This window comes from Ahaetulla prasina, chromosome 7 (genome assembly GCF_028640845.1).
Source record: "Ahaetulla prasina isolate Xishuangbanna chromosome 7, ASM2864084v1, whole genome shotgun sequence".
NCBI lineage: Eukaryota > Metazoa > Chordata > Lepidosauria > Squamata > Colubridae > Ahaetulla > Ahaetulla prasina.
The window spans coordinates 45,957,595-45,972,798 of record NC_080545.1 but is presented as its reverse complement, the minus strand read 5'-3'; the positions used below and the strand labels follow the sequence as shown (position 1 = coordinate 45,972,798).

General features: G+C 40.1%; 1 protein-coding gene across 2 annotated transcripts in view; it reads left to right on the top strand.

The window, feature by feature from the left end:
- TAFA2 (TAFA chemokine like family member 2) overlaps positions 1–15,204 on the top strand; it is a 260,472-nt gene that overhangs the window by 206,726 nt on the left and 38,542 nt on the right. For both annotated transcript variants that reach the window (XM_058191120.1, XM_058191121.1), the window contains exon 5: positions 6,714–6,940. In XM_058191120.1, the coding sequence (XP_058047103.1) occupies positions 6,714–6,725 (12 nt within the window). In that variant the 3' untranslated portion in view covers positions 6,726–6,940. The remainder of the gene's footprint in view (positions 1–6,713; positions 6,941–15,204) is intronic.

Here is a 15,204-nt window from a genome sequence, read left to right as displayed (position 1 = left end):
GTATTGTTGCAACTGTCTGTGCTGTATCTCTCTGGAACTTACTTGTAGGTCTAATTTTACTTCCCAACCTGCTATTCTCCTTGCTCAATTTTGGCCCTCATTTTACAGGCTGTTTATTTTAAATTGAGTTTTCAGTTCTGTGAACCTGTTCTTAACCATTGTGTGCAAATAAATCATATAATTTACTTTGCTGTTTGATTTCACTGCGATCTTTTTACTTAATGGGTATTGGTTTGAATTCATCTGTAATTCAGACAACACAATTATGTTAGCGTAACATGAGTTACCTGTTAGAGCTGAAACTGACACTGTTCACCCTTATCCAATCTGTTTGTCATTAAAAAGAAATTGGTTTTTAATTGTATACACCTCTGTATTTGAATAGTATTTTGGAGCAACCATTACAACTCCAATATTTTTATATGAAGTGATAAATAGCTACAACTGTAACAATAGAGTGTTGTATGTAATTCTCAGTTACAGGTTCCTCACCCTCAATAGCTGATATCAGCCACCCAATTTTTATTCCAAAGAGGAATATTTTTGAAAAGCAAACAGCAGCAAATGCAATGGAGCACAGGTGTGGGAACTAAGTGTTATCCCAGAAAAGCCTTCTGATAAGAAGGAATATATGCTAGTCATTGTCTTGAAAGAGACAGTAGTTTTACTATAGCAAATGTTGGAAGTAGCAGGCAGATAGCTCCTTTAATTCTTTCTCATTACTCTTGTGGTAAAGGCAGTGATTTTGAATTTCAGGATAAAAGTTGGGATTTTATAACGGACCACTTATTTGCATGTACAATACCTGTCTCTACAGGTAGTCCTTGACTTACAACAGTTCATTTAGTGACTGTTCAAAGTTACCGTGGCACTGAAAAAAGTGACCTATCACCATTTTTCACACGACCATTGCAGTATCCCAATGATCACATAATCAAAATTCAGATGCTTTGCAACTGGTTTATATTTATGATGGTTGCAATGTTCTGGGGTCATGCAATCATTTTTTGTGACTTTCTGACAAGCAAAGGCAATGGGAAAGCCAGATTCATTAAACTATCATGTTACTAACTTAACAATTGCAGTGATTCACTTAACAACCATGGCAAGAAAGGTTGTCAAATGGTGCAAAACTCACTTAACAAAAGTTTCACTTAGCAACATACATTTTGGGCTCAATTATGGTCATATTTCAAAGACTACCTGTATTGTAAAAAAAAGACTTAAAAAAAAAAAGGGAACATTTCGTTCTTGCAAGGAGCTAAGAAATAAGAAAAACACTGTTGTAGAATAGAAGGAATGTAAAAAGTTCTTCTTTTTGCTTATTTTTTCCCCAATAAACAAAAATGGAAATTTTGATAGGCACAACAGTTAAACATGGAACCAGGGAATAGTAACTTTAAAGAGTGAAATGGATCCCCATCTGTACTACCATTGGATGATAAAAATTTGACCAGATGGAGCTTGTGTAAATTCAGCTGCTCAATAGAGCTTGAGTCTATTATTTTGCTTGTAGATTATGCATATCATGGATATCATGTATTACTTAAGCACAACAATTATACCACCCCAGGGTAGCAAAAGAAAGTAATGACTCAGTGATAGAGGACAAATCCTTCACCTGATATTTGGAGCATGAGTCAAGTGCTCTGCCTAAATTAATTGGAATTATGCACACAAGATATTAGGCAGGATTCATCATTTCTCCTTGTGATTAGCTGCCCTAAAAAAGGACAGTGATTCAACACTACATCTTGCACAATGCCATTCAGGTATAATGCCATGATGCAAATAAGAATAAGAATTATATTTCTTGTTAGATCAGGGATTGCTTGGTAAAAACTGATCATTAGTAAAGAACAGGCATGAAACTTCCCTGCAAGGTATAACAGAAAGCGTGTAGTGTCAGAAATCAGTTGGAAAATATTTATTCCTGTTCACATTAAATTTGGCAAGACATGTAAGCTTAGAAGAGGTGTCTGTGATTGCTAATTTTTTCAGGTGACATTTTTAGAAAAGTTAGAATCATATTCCAAATATGAAAAGGCTACTGTTTTCAGTTAGGGCAGATAGACTTTTTTTTAAACCAAATAATAAAGTACCATATATTTATTGTGACTGCTGAGAGGTATTAGAATAGAATAGAATTTATTTATTTATTTATTATTCATACTTTTATACCGCCCTATCTCCCTAGGGACTCAGGGCGGTGTACAGCCATATAAAAAACACATATATATACAAAGTAAAACATTAATTTAAAAAACTTATTACATAGGCTGAATATTTAAAATAGAGATATAAAATAAAACCCGATTTAAAACCAAATTTAAATTTAAACATTTAAAATTTAAAAAATCTAGTCCAGTCCTGCGCAGATAAATAGATGTGTCTTAAGCTCGCGGCGGAAGGTTCGAAGGTCAGGAAGTTGACGAAGTCCTGGGGGAAGCTCGTTCCAGAGGGTGGGAGCCCCCACAGAAAAGGCCCTTCCCCTGGGCGTCGCCAGTCGGCACTGCCTGGCCAACGGCACCCTGAGGAGTCCCTCTCTGTGAGAGCGCACGGGTCGGTGGGAGGCATTCGGTGGCAGCAGACGGTCCCGTAAGTAACCCGGCCCTATGCCATGGAGCGCTTTGAAGATCATTACCAAAACCTTGAAGCGCACCCGGAAAACCACAGGTAGCCAGTGCAGTCTGTGCAGGAGAGGTGTTACATGGGAGCCACGAGGGGCTCCCTCTATCACCCGCGCAGCCGCATTCTGAACTACCTGGAGTCTCCGGGTGCTCCTCAAGGGGAGCCCCATGTAGAGAGCATTGCAGTAATCCAGACGAGATGTCACGAGAGCATGAGTGACCGTGCATAAGGCATCCCGGTCTAGAAAGGGGTGCAACTGGCGAACCAGGCGAACCTGGTGAAAAGCTCTCCTGGAGACGGCCATCAAATGATCTTTGAGAGACAGCCGTCCATCCAGGAGGACGCCCAAGTTGCGTACCCTCTCCATAGAATAGAATAGAATTTTTATAGGCTAAGTGTGATTGGACACACAAGGAATTTGTCTTGGTGCATATGCTCTCAGTGTACATAAAAGAAAAGATGCCTTCATCAAGGTACAACATTTACAACACAAATGATAGTCATAGGATACAATTTAACACTTAATGATACAACACTTAATGATAAGCATAGGGTACAAATAAGCAATCAGGAACAATCAATATCAATATATATCATAAGGATTACCAGCAACAAAGTTACAGTCATACAGTCATAAGTGGAAAGAGATTGGTGATGGGAACAATGAGAAGATTAATAGTAGTGCAGATTTAATAAATAGTTTGACAGTTTTGAGGGAATTATTTGCTAAGCAGAGTGATGGCCTTCGGGAAAAAACTGTTCTTGTGTCTAATTGTTCTGGTGTGCAGTGCTCTATAGCGTCATTTTGAGGGTAGGAGTTGAAACAGTTTATGTCCTGGATGTGAGGGATCTGTAAATATTTTCAAGGCCCTCTTCTTGATTCGTGCAGTATACAGGTCCTCAATGGAAGGCAGGTTGGTAGCAATGATTTTTTCTGCAGTTCTAATTATCCTCTGAAGTCTATGTCTTTCTTGTTGGGTTGCAGAACCGAACCAGACAGTTATAGATGTGCAAATGACAGACTCAATAATTCCTCTGTAGAACTGGATCAGCAGCTCCTTGATCAGTTTGAGTTTACTGAGTTGGCGCAGAAAGAACATTCTTTGCTGTCCTTTTTTGATGATGTTTTTGATGTTAGTTGTCCATTTTAGATCTTGCGATATGATAGAACCTAGAAATTTAAAGGTTTCTACTGTTGATACTGTGTTGCCTAGTATTGTGAGAGGTGGAAGTATGGAAGGGTTTCTCCTAAAGTCTACCACCATTTCTTGAGTTTTGAGTGTGTTCAGTTCCAGATTGTTTTGGTTGCACCACAAGGCTAGTCGTTCGACCTCTCGTGTATATGAGGATTCATCATTGTCTCGAATGAGACCTATCACTGTTGTGTCATCTGCGAACTTCAGTAGTTTAACAGATGGATCATTGGAGATGCAGTCATTGGTATACAGAGAGAAGAGAAGTGGGAAGAGCACACAGCCTTGGGGGACCCCTGTGCTAATTGTACAGGTATCTGATGTGATCTTGCTTAGCTTCACCTGCTGCTTCCTGTTTGTTAGGAAGCTTGTGATCCACTTACAAGTCTGTTCAGGTACCTGTAGCTGGTTTAGCTTAGTTAGAAGAGTATCTGGAATGATGGTATTGAATGCTGAACTAAAGTCTACAAAGAGCACCCTTGCATAGGTCCTTGGAGACTCAAGATGTTGTAGGATGTTATGCAGAGCCATATTAACAGCATCATCTGTTAATCTATTTGCTTGGTATGCAAATTGTAAGGGGTCTAACAGCGGATCCATGATGGTTTTGAAATAGGAAAGCACTAGCCTTTCAAAGGTTTTCATGACTACAGATGTTAAAGCAACTGGTCTGTAGTCATTCAGCTCCTTGATGGTGGGCTTCTTTGGCACTGGGATGATGTTAGAGCATTTGAAGCAAGAAGAAACATAGCACATCTCTAGTGATTTATTGAAAATATGGGTGAAGATGGGGGCCAATTGGTCAGCACAGACTTTTAAGCAAGAAGGAGTTATCTTGTCTGGGCCTGGAGCTTTTCCTGGCTTTTGTCTGTGAAATAGGTCCTGCACTTCCTTTCTGTGATCACTAGGGGTTGTGAACCCAATGGGATGGGATCAGTTGTAGGAGGCTTGGCTGTTGTTGGTTTGTCTGAGATGGAGGTTGTGGAGATAAGTGGCTGTAGTTTCCTTTCAAACCTGCAGTAAAACTATTCAGGTCATCTGCCAGTTGCTGATTACCTTCAGCCTGGGAAGGAGGTTTGCCATAGCCGGTGATATTTTTAAGAGTTTTCCACATGTTTGCTGGTTCATTTGCAAAACTGATTCTTTAGCTTTTCAGAGTAGCTTCTTTTTGCTGCTCTGATCTCCCTTGTTAGTGCATTTCTGGCCTGATCGTACAGCATTTTATCACCGTTTCTGTAGGCTTCCTCTTTGGAATGACGTAGCTGCTTTAGTCTAGGTGTGAACCAAGGTTTGTTGTTACTGTATATTCACAAGTTCCTTGTAGGTACACATAGGTCTTCACAGAAGCTGACATATGATGTTACAGTATCTGTGAGTTCATCTAGGTCTGCAGAGGTATCTTCAAAAATATTCCAATCAGTGCAGTCAAAGCAGGCCTGTAGCTTTAATTTTGACTCCTCCGTCCAGGTCTTCACTGATTTAATTGTTGGTTTTGTGGTTTTAAGTCTTTGCCTGTAAGCAGGTACAAGGTGAATCATGCAATGATCAGAGTGTCCAACAGCTGCTCGTGGTAAAGACCAATAAGAATCTTTTAGTGTAGCAATGGTCTACAGTATTCTTGCCTTTGGTGGGACAATTGACATGCTGAAAGTATTTTGGTAGCTCTTTCCTTAAGTTTGCCTTGTTTAGAACTCCCAGAATAATAGCCAGTGAATCAGGGTGTTTGGCTTCAGCCTCCATGATTTGATCAGCTAGAGTTCGTAATGCCTTGTTTACACAGGCTTGTGGTGGGACATAAACAGCAATTAGAAGAAATGAGGAAAATTCATGAGGTGAATAGTATGGTTTGCAGTTTATAATTAAAGTCTTTAAATTGTTGTCACAGGATTTGTAAATTACTTTTAAAACTTGACACCAGTTGTTATTAATATATAGGCATAAGCCTTGTCCTTTCTTTTTACCAACTGTTTCTGTAATTCTGTCTGATCGTTCAATCTGAAACCCTGGAATGTTCAGGCTGCTATCTTCAACTGCTGAATTGCGAAAATCAGAATAGTATTTGTTTAAGAGGAGTATTTCATCCATCTTATTTGCAAGTGAACGTACATTTGTTAGGAAAATTGAGGCAGAGGAGTTTTATTGAGATTTCTTAATCTGTTTAAGATCCCAGCCCGTTTACCTCTCTGTCGCTTCCGTCATCGTTTGATTTTTTTGGTAATCCATGGCTCCGGGGGAATTGCTTCCTCCTGTGTTAGAATCTCCTCCGTGTTTGTAAAGATTGGGGGGGGGTTTATTCTCAATGTAACTTACTGTTTTGGATGATGCCAGCCAGCCACAGCTGCTGATGAACCATTAGAATAAAGAAAAGTAGTACCACAACCATTCTGTCCAAAAGCTTAACACCATAATATTAGTTATGTGTTAATAATAATGAATTATAAACATAGGATTTCAGATTTCTAGTCTCTTATCTGAAGCAAACTGAATGTTTTCTGAATTACTGAATTGGATATCTGACTGTAATGATAAATTACTTTTACTAAAAACTCAATGTTTTTTTTTAATTTATCCATTGATTTGTTTTAATTTCCAATGGAAAGTTTTTAGTAGTTCTTCTATATACCCATTATCTCTTGGATATCACTACATCAGTTAAATTAATGATATATTTGATTTTAAACACTTTTGTTTATCTGCAACATAATTATATTAATATATTGAATTTGAAGAGTAATATTTTTGTCATTTGGTTTTAATAGGAAAACATGGTATTTGTTTAAAACACTTAAAAGACACAATGTATATTTCTTCTCCACAAATGTTCTGCCATTAATCCCCGTTCAGTTTTACACAACTCATTCTAGTACTTGACATGTGTTTGTTTCTTAGGCCAACGTGTAAAACCATTCAAGAACAAGAAGATTTCTGCAGTGCCTGATGACAATTTTTGATATTCCACACACACAAAATGTTCTGTCTCCACGTTTGGAGCAATAGTTGTGATGAATCCTAGTCTTGGTCGGATTCTCAGGAAGGGTCAGAAGGTGCGTTGATGAGGAGAGAGTCAAAACTACTGAAAGATGCTCCAGCCTTGGTTTGTTATCAAAGAACAGCAGGTCTGTACAAATTCAGATAGTTGTAGTAAAATTTAAGCTATCAGATTGTTTCTTATCAATTGTGTTGTAAATGTTGTACCTTGATGAACGTATCTTTTCTTTTATGTACACTGAGAGCATATGCACCAAGACAAATTCCTTGTGTGTCCAATCACACTTGGCCAATAAAATTCTATTCTATTCTATTCTATTCTATTCTTAAACATCTATACTTTCATGAAAGGATTTGTTAAACTGCTTTAAACCACTAATGAGGAGACCAAAAGCAGTTTTAATAGCAGAACAAAAACAATGAAATGTCATAAATTAACTAAAATTTGAGTTGAAAACCTTTAATTATGTTGCATTATAAAATCAGGGAGATAAAATTGTTTTCATTTACCATTTAAATGCCACCATTCCACCTTTGAGAGACAATTTTATAATTGAGGTGTTGCCTCAGAAACATCCTCTGTCGCAAAAATTGAAATACTGTTTAATTAAAAAATGTAAATCATAGAAAATGTTACATTTCTGATAAGGAAAAGCATTCTGAGGTTACCTGTGGTGTCACTTTAAATATAACATTGTGCAGTTCCCATTACCTACTCAATGTATCTGCTATCAAACAGATGTTGCAGATTTATAGGTTCTACCCTTAGAAAATATTTGTCAAGCCTGTCTATATTGTGCTATTAATACGTTTATTTGCAATTTAGTATAATTGCTATAAGCCCTCATATATATACCCAAATATGCCAAGACCTACATACCTATACCTGTGAAAACCTACGAATATATCTATATCTATATCTATATCTATATCTATAACTATCTGTGTGTGTGTGTGTGTGTGTGTGTGTGTGTTTTCTGAGGTTTTCGTGGGTGTTTGTGTGAGGGTCTTTGGTTATTCGGGTCTTCACCCTGTAAAATTGGAAGTGTCTTGGCGACATCTCGACGAAGTCTCATTTGTCATCTTCAGGCTGGTGTCTATAGCTTCGTGCTTCTAGGGGCAATGCCAAGACACTTCCGATTTTATGCGGGAGAAGACCCAAATAACCAAAGACCTACACACACACACACATATATAGGTCTTTGGTTATTCGGGTTATTTGGGTTCTAGGAGAAGCACTAAGAAGCACTAAGCTGTAAACACCTAGCCTGATGATGAAGAATGGGATTTCGTCGAAACGTAGCCAAGACACTTCCAATTTTACGTGGGAGAAAACCCGAATAACCAAAGACCTACATACAAACACCAGAAAACATATATATACATATACATACATACATACATATATATATATATATTCGTGTGTGTGTGTGTATGTATGTATGTATGTATGTATGTATGTATGTATGCATGCATGCATGCATGCATGTAGGTTTTCACGGGTATAGTTATGTAGGTCTTGGCATATTTGGGTCTTTTCCCATGTAAGGTTGAGAGTATCTTGGCAACGTTTCGACGAGGTCTCACTCATCACCTTTAGGCTGGTGCTTTTGGCTTTGTGCTTCGTGCTTCTGTGAGCAAAGTGTGGTCGGAGCTGCCATCTCTCTATAAATACTGGTGGGGTGTGTTGCTGTGAGCGGGTTGGTTGGCTCTGTGGTTGCATCTTTTTTTTATTATTATTAAAAAAGTTTTACAAAATTTTTTCCCATACATCCCCCACATCCCTCCCACCCTAACTCTCTTCTCTCCCCCTTCCCTCCTTCCCCCACTCACAATCACAAACTAAAATATACTAATCATCCAAAAGCTCCCACCCGTCTCTGAGCCCTTAACTCCCCTTTTCCATAAAAATGAAAGCAGGATTGTAGCAATACAATTTACAATCTTTCCATTCATAAATTATTTAACTTTTTAGTCTTTCAGTCCAGTTTTTAAATATCAGTCTATCTTCTCCATTCCTATATATATATATATCTTGCATAAACAGTCCTTCAAATATGATATTTCCACGTTGCCATCTAAGTTCATAAATTTTACTGTCCATTCTTCAACAATAAGCGGTATTCCAACTTCCGATATTACAGCATCAAGAGTTATTCTTCAATATAATCCATGTTTGCTTTCTAAAATGTATTTGGCGATCAAAAGTCAATTAGAAAATATACCTTATAGTCCATATTTGTATGTCCATCAAATAAACACCATCCTTTTAATTTGTTTAAATCTAACATTTAACTCCAGTTCATTCCCATATTCCCAACATTGTATTCTAAACATTTTCTAAACAATCTCGACTTATATAATTCCAACATTTAAATTAATAAATATTTTCTAAATCCTTAACAAGTTACTTTTCTTAACAATAAGATTCCAATTATATCTCTCACTCTTAATTAATCAAATAACATTACTAAAATTACATCTCCAACTTATATCCATTTAAATTATTATTTTAACTTTCTTCTTTTATTATATTAAAAAAAATTATCCTTTCCCATAGACAGAAATACCCTTTAATTTAGAAGCTACATGAGTCTCTCCTTGTTCTTTTAATTCCCCCATCTCCAATATTTCTCCTCCCCTCCCCTTATCTTGTATTTGTATTACATCCTTATCCCACTTTTTTGCCATCTCGACACCAATCAACTTAGCTTCTAGCAACAAAGGATTTCCAGCCTTTAATACATTAATATAAAAATCTCTTGCTTTAAGAACTGTACTAAGACAATACTTTCTTCCTTTATAATTCACTGTTAAACCAGCTGGAACATCCCATCTAAACTATATCTGATGTTTCTTAAGTTCATCCACTAAAAAGGCAAATTTGTTTCTCTTTCTTAACATTTTAGGAGGAATTTCCTTCATCATTATTATATCTTGTCCTAGTATTTGAAATTTATTTTTATAAAATGCTTCTAAGGTTCCATATCTAATCTTCTTAGTTGTAAAATAAATCACCACATCTCTTGGTAATTGCCTCTGTCTAGCGAGCCAGGAGTTAACACAATAAATTTGTTCAATACTAACTTCAAAATCTTCTGGATTCTCTCAAGTTATGTGTGCAAGAGCCTGTGTAAAAATCTTTTTTAAATTCTCCTGCTTACATTCCTTCAATCCTCTCACCTTTACAGCATACGCCATTAACCTATATTGTAAGATAACCCCTTCTTCATCTGCCATATCCACCTTAACCTGTATTCCCTCTATTTTGTTTTCTAAATTCAAATTAACTTGATTCATTTGGACCTTCTCTATTTTCCTTTCCAAATGCAAATTAACTTGATTAAGTTCTTCCATTCTTCCATTCATCTTAATAGTATAATCTGCTAAGTATTTGAATGCATCCACTATACTTTCCAAATCCTTATTCTGAGTTTCCACCATATCTTTAAAATCCAGTATTTCTTTTTCCATTTCATTAAATTTTTGATCTATTACAGAAATTTGAACCTCCCAGAGTTCCTTTAAAAAGCTCTTAAATATTCCTTAAGATTTTCTTTTAACTTCTGTATTTGAACTAGAGAGATTTCACAGTCCTTGATAACATTTAGCTTTGTTTGCTTAAAAGCCATTGCCTGTTAAGCTATAATATGCCAAATGGCAAAGAGAAAAAAAAAATGGAAAACTTCAGTAAATCTTCTCCTCTTGAACACTATAATAAAAAATAAATCAGTTCTTGTTCAATCCATTTACTTAGTCTCTTCTTATAGACTTCATGTAGCTTCAACACCAACTGCTTTAACAAGCACTTCCTTAACTTTCGCTTTCAAAGAACAAAACGCCATTTCCTTTCTTCGTCTCCGATCTTTCCAACAAAGTATCCTCTTGTTAGGGAATTAGAATTTAATAATAATAATAATAATATTTTAATTTTTATACCGCCCTTCTCCCGAAGGACTCAGGGCGGTTAACAGCCAGATACAATACAATACAATACAATACAATAAAACCAATTAAAAAACTTATTCAATATGGCCAATAATTTAAATTATAAAATACATAATATAAAACCCCATTTAAAATCCAATTTAAAACCCGTTTTATGCCAGTCCTGCTCGAAAGAAAAGATATGTCTTCAGCTTGCGGCGAAAGGTCCAGAGGTCAGGAAGTTGACGTAGTCCAGGAGGAAGCTTATTCCAGAGGGTAGGTGCCCCCACACATTTCCTTACAAATAACTGCCAGTACTCCTGTTTTTGCTCTGTCTGGATTAAAAATCCATTCACAGGTCCATATCGATCGCAGAAGTGGATGCAGCATTTTGTTCTGCCATTAAGGCAGGAGCACTCCGGATCCGGAGTTTTCCGAGCTCTCACCCGAGGGAAAGGTTTCCGAGCCGCCAGACAGCTGATTTGCGCTGTCTGAGTGGCTCTACGCAATCACGGAGCTAGCGGACTAAAAAAGACCGCCATCAATGCGGTGGAGCCACCGGAAGTCCTATGGTTGCATCTTGATTGGTAAATGGAGTGGGTGTTTGCAGATTGATTGGCTGCCTCGCAGCATCCTGTGTGGGTGTGGTCCTAGTCTTTTGTTCCTGAGCTTTGGTGTTGTGGCCTCTGGAGTTCTGTGATGTGATGTTTTGAGCAGATGGCTGTGATGCAACATCCCGGGCCCTAGCCTGGCTCCGAGTCCGAGGTCTTGTCATGTGTTCCTGGCATGTGTCAGCTTGCTTTGTGTGGGGATTGGAGGGGGACGAAGCAGCCAGTAGTGTCAGCATGGTCTGGCTTCTGGATGGTGGTTGTGTTTTGTCTGTGGGATGAGTTTGGGTTTGAATCTGGTGAGGATGATTGGTGGCGGCGTTTTGTGTTGTCCTGGGTCTGGGGTTAATTTTCATGGCTGGGACTTGTTTGTTGACCAAGGCTGGTTTCCAGATGTCTGGTAGGCGGGAGGTGTCGTCCCGTTTGTTCATATTGTGGGGGTGTTTCTCTATTTCAATGGCTTCCATAATTATTCTCTTGTTATAGTGTTCAGTTCTGGAGATTAATTTGGTTCCTTCAAAATCAATTTCGTGTCCTGTGGTTTTAAGGTGCTGGAAAAGGGAGGAGGTTTTTTCTTCTTTTCTGACTGCGTTTTTGTGTTCTGAGATGTGTGCATTTATTTTCCTATTAGTTTGTCCAATGTATGTGGCTGGGCAGATTTTGCATGGTATTTCATAGACTCCTTGGTTTTCTAGATGGATCTCGTCTTTGGGGTTTCTTAAGATGTTGGCTATTTTTTTGTCTGTGTAGAAGACTGTCTTGATGTTGTGTTTGTGGAGAATTTTGCTGATTTTATCTGGGGTGCCTTTGATGTACGGGAGGAGGGCAATGCCATTGACTTGTTCTGTGGACGAGAAAAACGAAGCCAAAGACACCAGCCTGAAGATGATGAGTGAGACCTCATCGAAATTTCGCCAAGATACTCTCAACCTTACACGGGAAAAGACCCAAAAATGCCAAGACCTACATACCTATACCCGTGAAAACCTATGAAAACATATATATGTATATGTATGTGTGTGTGTGTGTGTGTGTGTGTGTGTATGATTAAACAACACTTTTTACAATTTATAGAATGTTATACTTAATATAGTAAAAATGTGTATCAAGATTCCTGATGGAGCTTGGGCCGTTTCCCGAGAACCTGGCCCGTGGCACGACTGAAGAACTAGGAACAGTTCTGGGAACAGGCCGCGGCTGGAGCTTTGGACCGTGTCGTGCCTTTGCGGCCTCTGACCCGGCGCAACCAGCTCCTTGGTTCTCCGAGGAGCTGAGGGAGATGAAACGCTGGAGAAGACGCCTAGAGAGTGTCTGGAGATCCAGCCATTCCGAGACTGACCGGACACTAGTTAGGTCCTATAGTAGGACCTACCTAGTGGCATTGAGGGAAGCGAAGCATTCTTACGTTTCCTCCCTCATTGCGTCGGTGTCAGGCCTGGAAACCATATTAAACTTTAGGTTTCCAGACGCTGCCACATTTTTATCTTGAGGGGAGGAGGGGGGGTTGAGGGGTATGGTAACATTCTTCCAGCGGTCAAGGTCGGATGGTGTTCACGTCTGCAGGAAGAGTGGCAAGAAGTTACTCGAATGAACTGGAAGAACGTGGGACCGTGTGATCGTCAGAGGGGTCAGGGGGGTGGGACTATTGGGGTTTGTATAACTGGGGAAACGAATCCGGAACTTCAGTTTTGGGAATTGCACTCATCGTGTGCCAGTCTCCTCATGCTAGTAAAGGACTTTGAGAAAAAGAAAAGATGCCTCCGAGTCTCTTTTACGCAGAAGAGGTATTTCTGGAACCTTGACATTATTCCCAAAACTGTAAAAACTTTCTTTTGCTAACGGTACCCTCTCCTCCTCTCAGAGGGGGCCCGTTAGAGGGGTGCTGGGCCCCAGTCTCCGCAACCTCCACAGCGGTGCAAAGACCCAGTGAAGATGGAAGAGCAGCAAATTGAAAGCGTAGAAGGAGCCACGAAGCAGGATTCTAACGATTTAGTAGAAGTCACCTATTTCCCATCTGACGACAGGACCCGAAGCCCCGAAAAAGAACAGCCTGCTTGTCCGTTTGGAGCACGCCCCAAGGACTCTGATTCATGGGTGAGCTGCCAGTCGGGAGAAAACATTTCCCGGGGGAGGGAATGGAGAGCCCCCTCCCTCTTCTCAACCTCACTGGAGGGCAATAAAACCTGGAGAATCGGTAGAGTCCCTAGATTGGGACCTGAAAAACCCCCTGAAATCCCAGTCTCTATTAGACCTCCCTGAAACTTTTGAGCGGCTGGAGGTGATACCTCGAGAGCCTTTAGCTCAGCCTAGATTCACTTTCCCTCCCACCAGAGAGAGAGAGACTACTGAAGCTCGAAGCCGTTCCGATGAACGCAAGAGAACCCCCCCTCCCTCTTTCAAACGGCAGGGACTTCAAATAACACCAAAAGCCTGGGGGGGATCGCAACTCCCCCCTCCAATTGATCTTTCCCGCCAGCAGAGGCCTACGCTGCCTCCAGCAGCGTCTATCCCGCCTGGGTGGGCGTTCTATCCGGGACAAGGGTGGATTCAGTATCAATGGCAACCAGCTAGTTCAGCCCCTCCCTTTCCAGGGGGCCTCACACCGACGGTTGTTTCATCTGCTGCAGCGGTTCAAAGACTTTCTTCTCAGCAGCCAAAAAGAATGCCACCCCCCTCTGCAGCCCAACAGCCAGCTGCAACAGCAGCAGCCCCACCCCCGCAAATCTCTCTGCAACCGCAAGCAGGCCAACTAAACCCCCCCTCCAACCCCTCCCCCTTTCAAACCAACCTTTGATGGGAATCCACACCACCTGGCTTACTTTCTCAGCAGAATTGAGGCTTACGCTGAACAATATAGATATCTATACCCATCAGAAAGAAGCCTAATCGACACCATCTCAGATGGAATGAATGTGGGGCTAGCTTCAGAGTGGATAGCACAGCTATACAATGCACAAGCACCAGAACTGAATAATGTTCACGAATTTATGACACTGCTTCGCAACCGTTTTCAAGATGATGACCTAATTGCAGAATGTGAAACCACCTTAAAAACAATGAAACAGGGCAACAAGCCGCTCAAACAATTTGTATGGGATTTCAGAAGAGTTGCTGGCAATCTTAGACATTGGCCTGAAGCCATTCTTCTTCATTACTTCAAAGACGCAATTGATCAAAACATCAGGAAGGCCTGCTCCACCAGAGGAATCCCAGAACAACTGAATGCCTGGTACAACGTGTCCATTGCTCTGGACAGAGAATTCAACCCTCCAAAGCCAATCACCAACTACAGCTCCACAAAGACCACCTACAATATCCTCCCCCTCCAGACCAACCACACCCTCCACCTTTCAACCTTCAACAATGATCAAATGCTACCGTTGTGGGAAACTAGGTCATCGGGCGTCAGTTTGCCTAGCCCCAACACCCCTCCCACAGTATCGACCACCAACTGCTACCCGACCACGCAACCCCCCTCGAAAGAATCCTAATACCAGTCGCTTCGCAAGGCAAGCCACAGACCTCCTCACTGACCTTCCATCATCCAAGTTGCCTGCCGACGACTCAACCCAACCAGAAAACGACCCAATGGTGAGTGCACCTATTCCTCCTTTTGCCATTAAAGTGAACTTAATAATTCCAGGAGGAGGAACCAAAAAACTTTTAGACGCTATTGTGGACACAGGATGCACCAGATGCCTGATTTCAACCTCCACAGTCGCCCAACTCCATATAAAAACATTTCCCTTGAAACACCCAATTAAATTCCACCAAGTAGATGGAACCTTAATTGGTGGCGTCCCAGCAACCCGAGTCACACAACTACTTCGCTTAGAAATTGGTGCCCATCATGAACG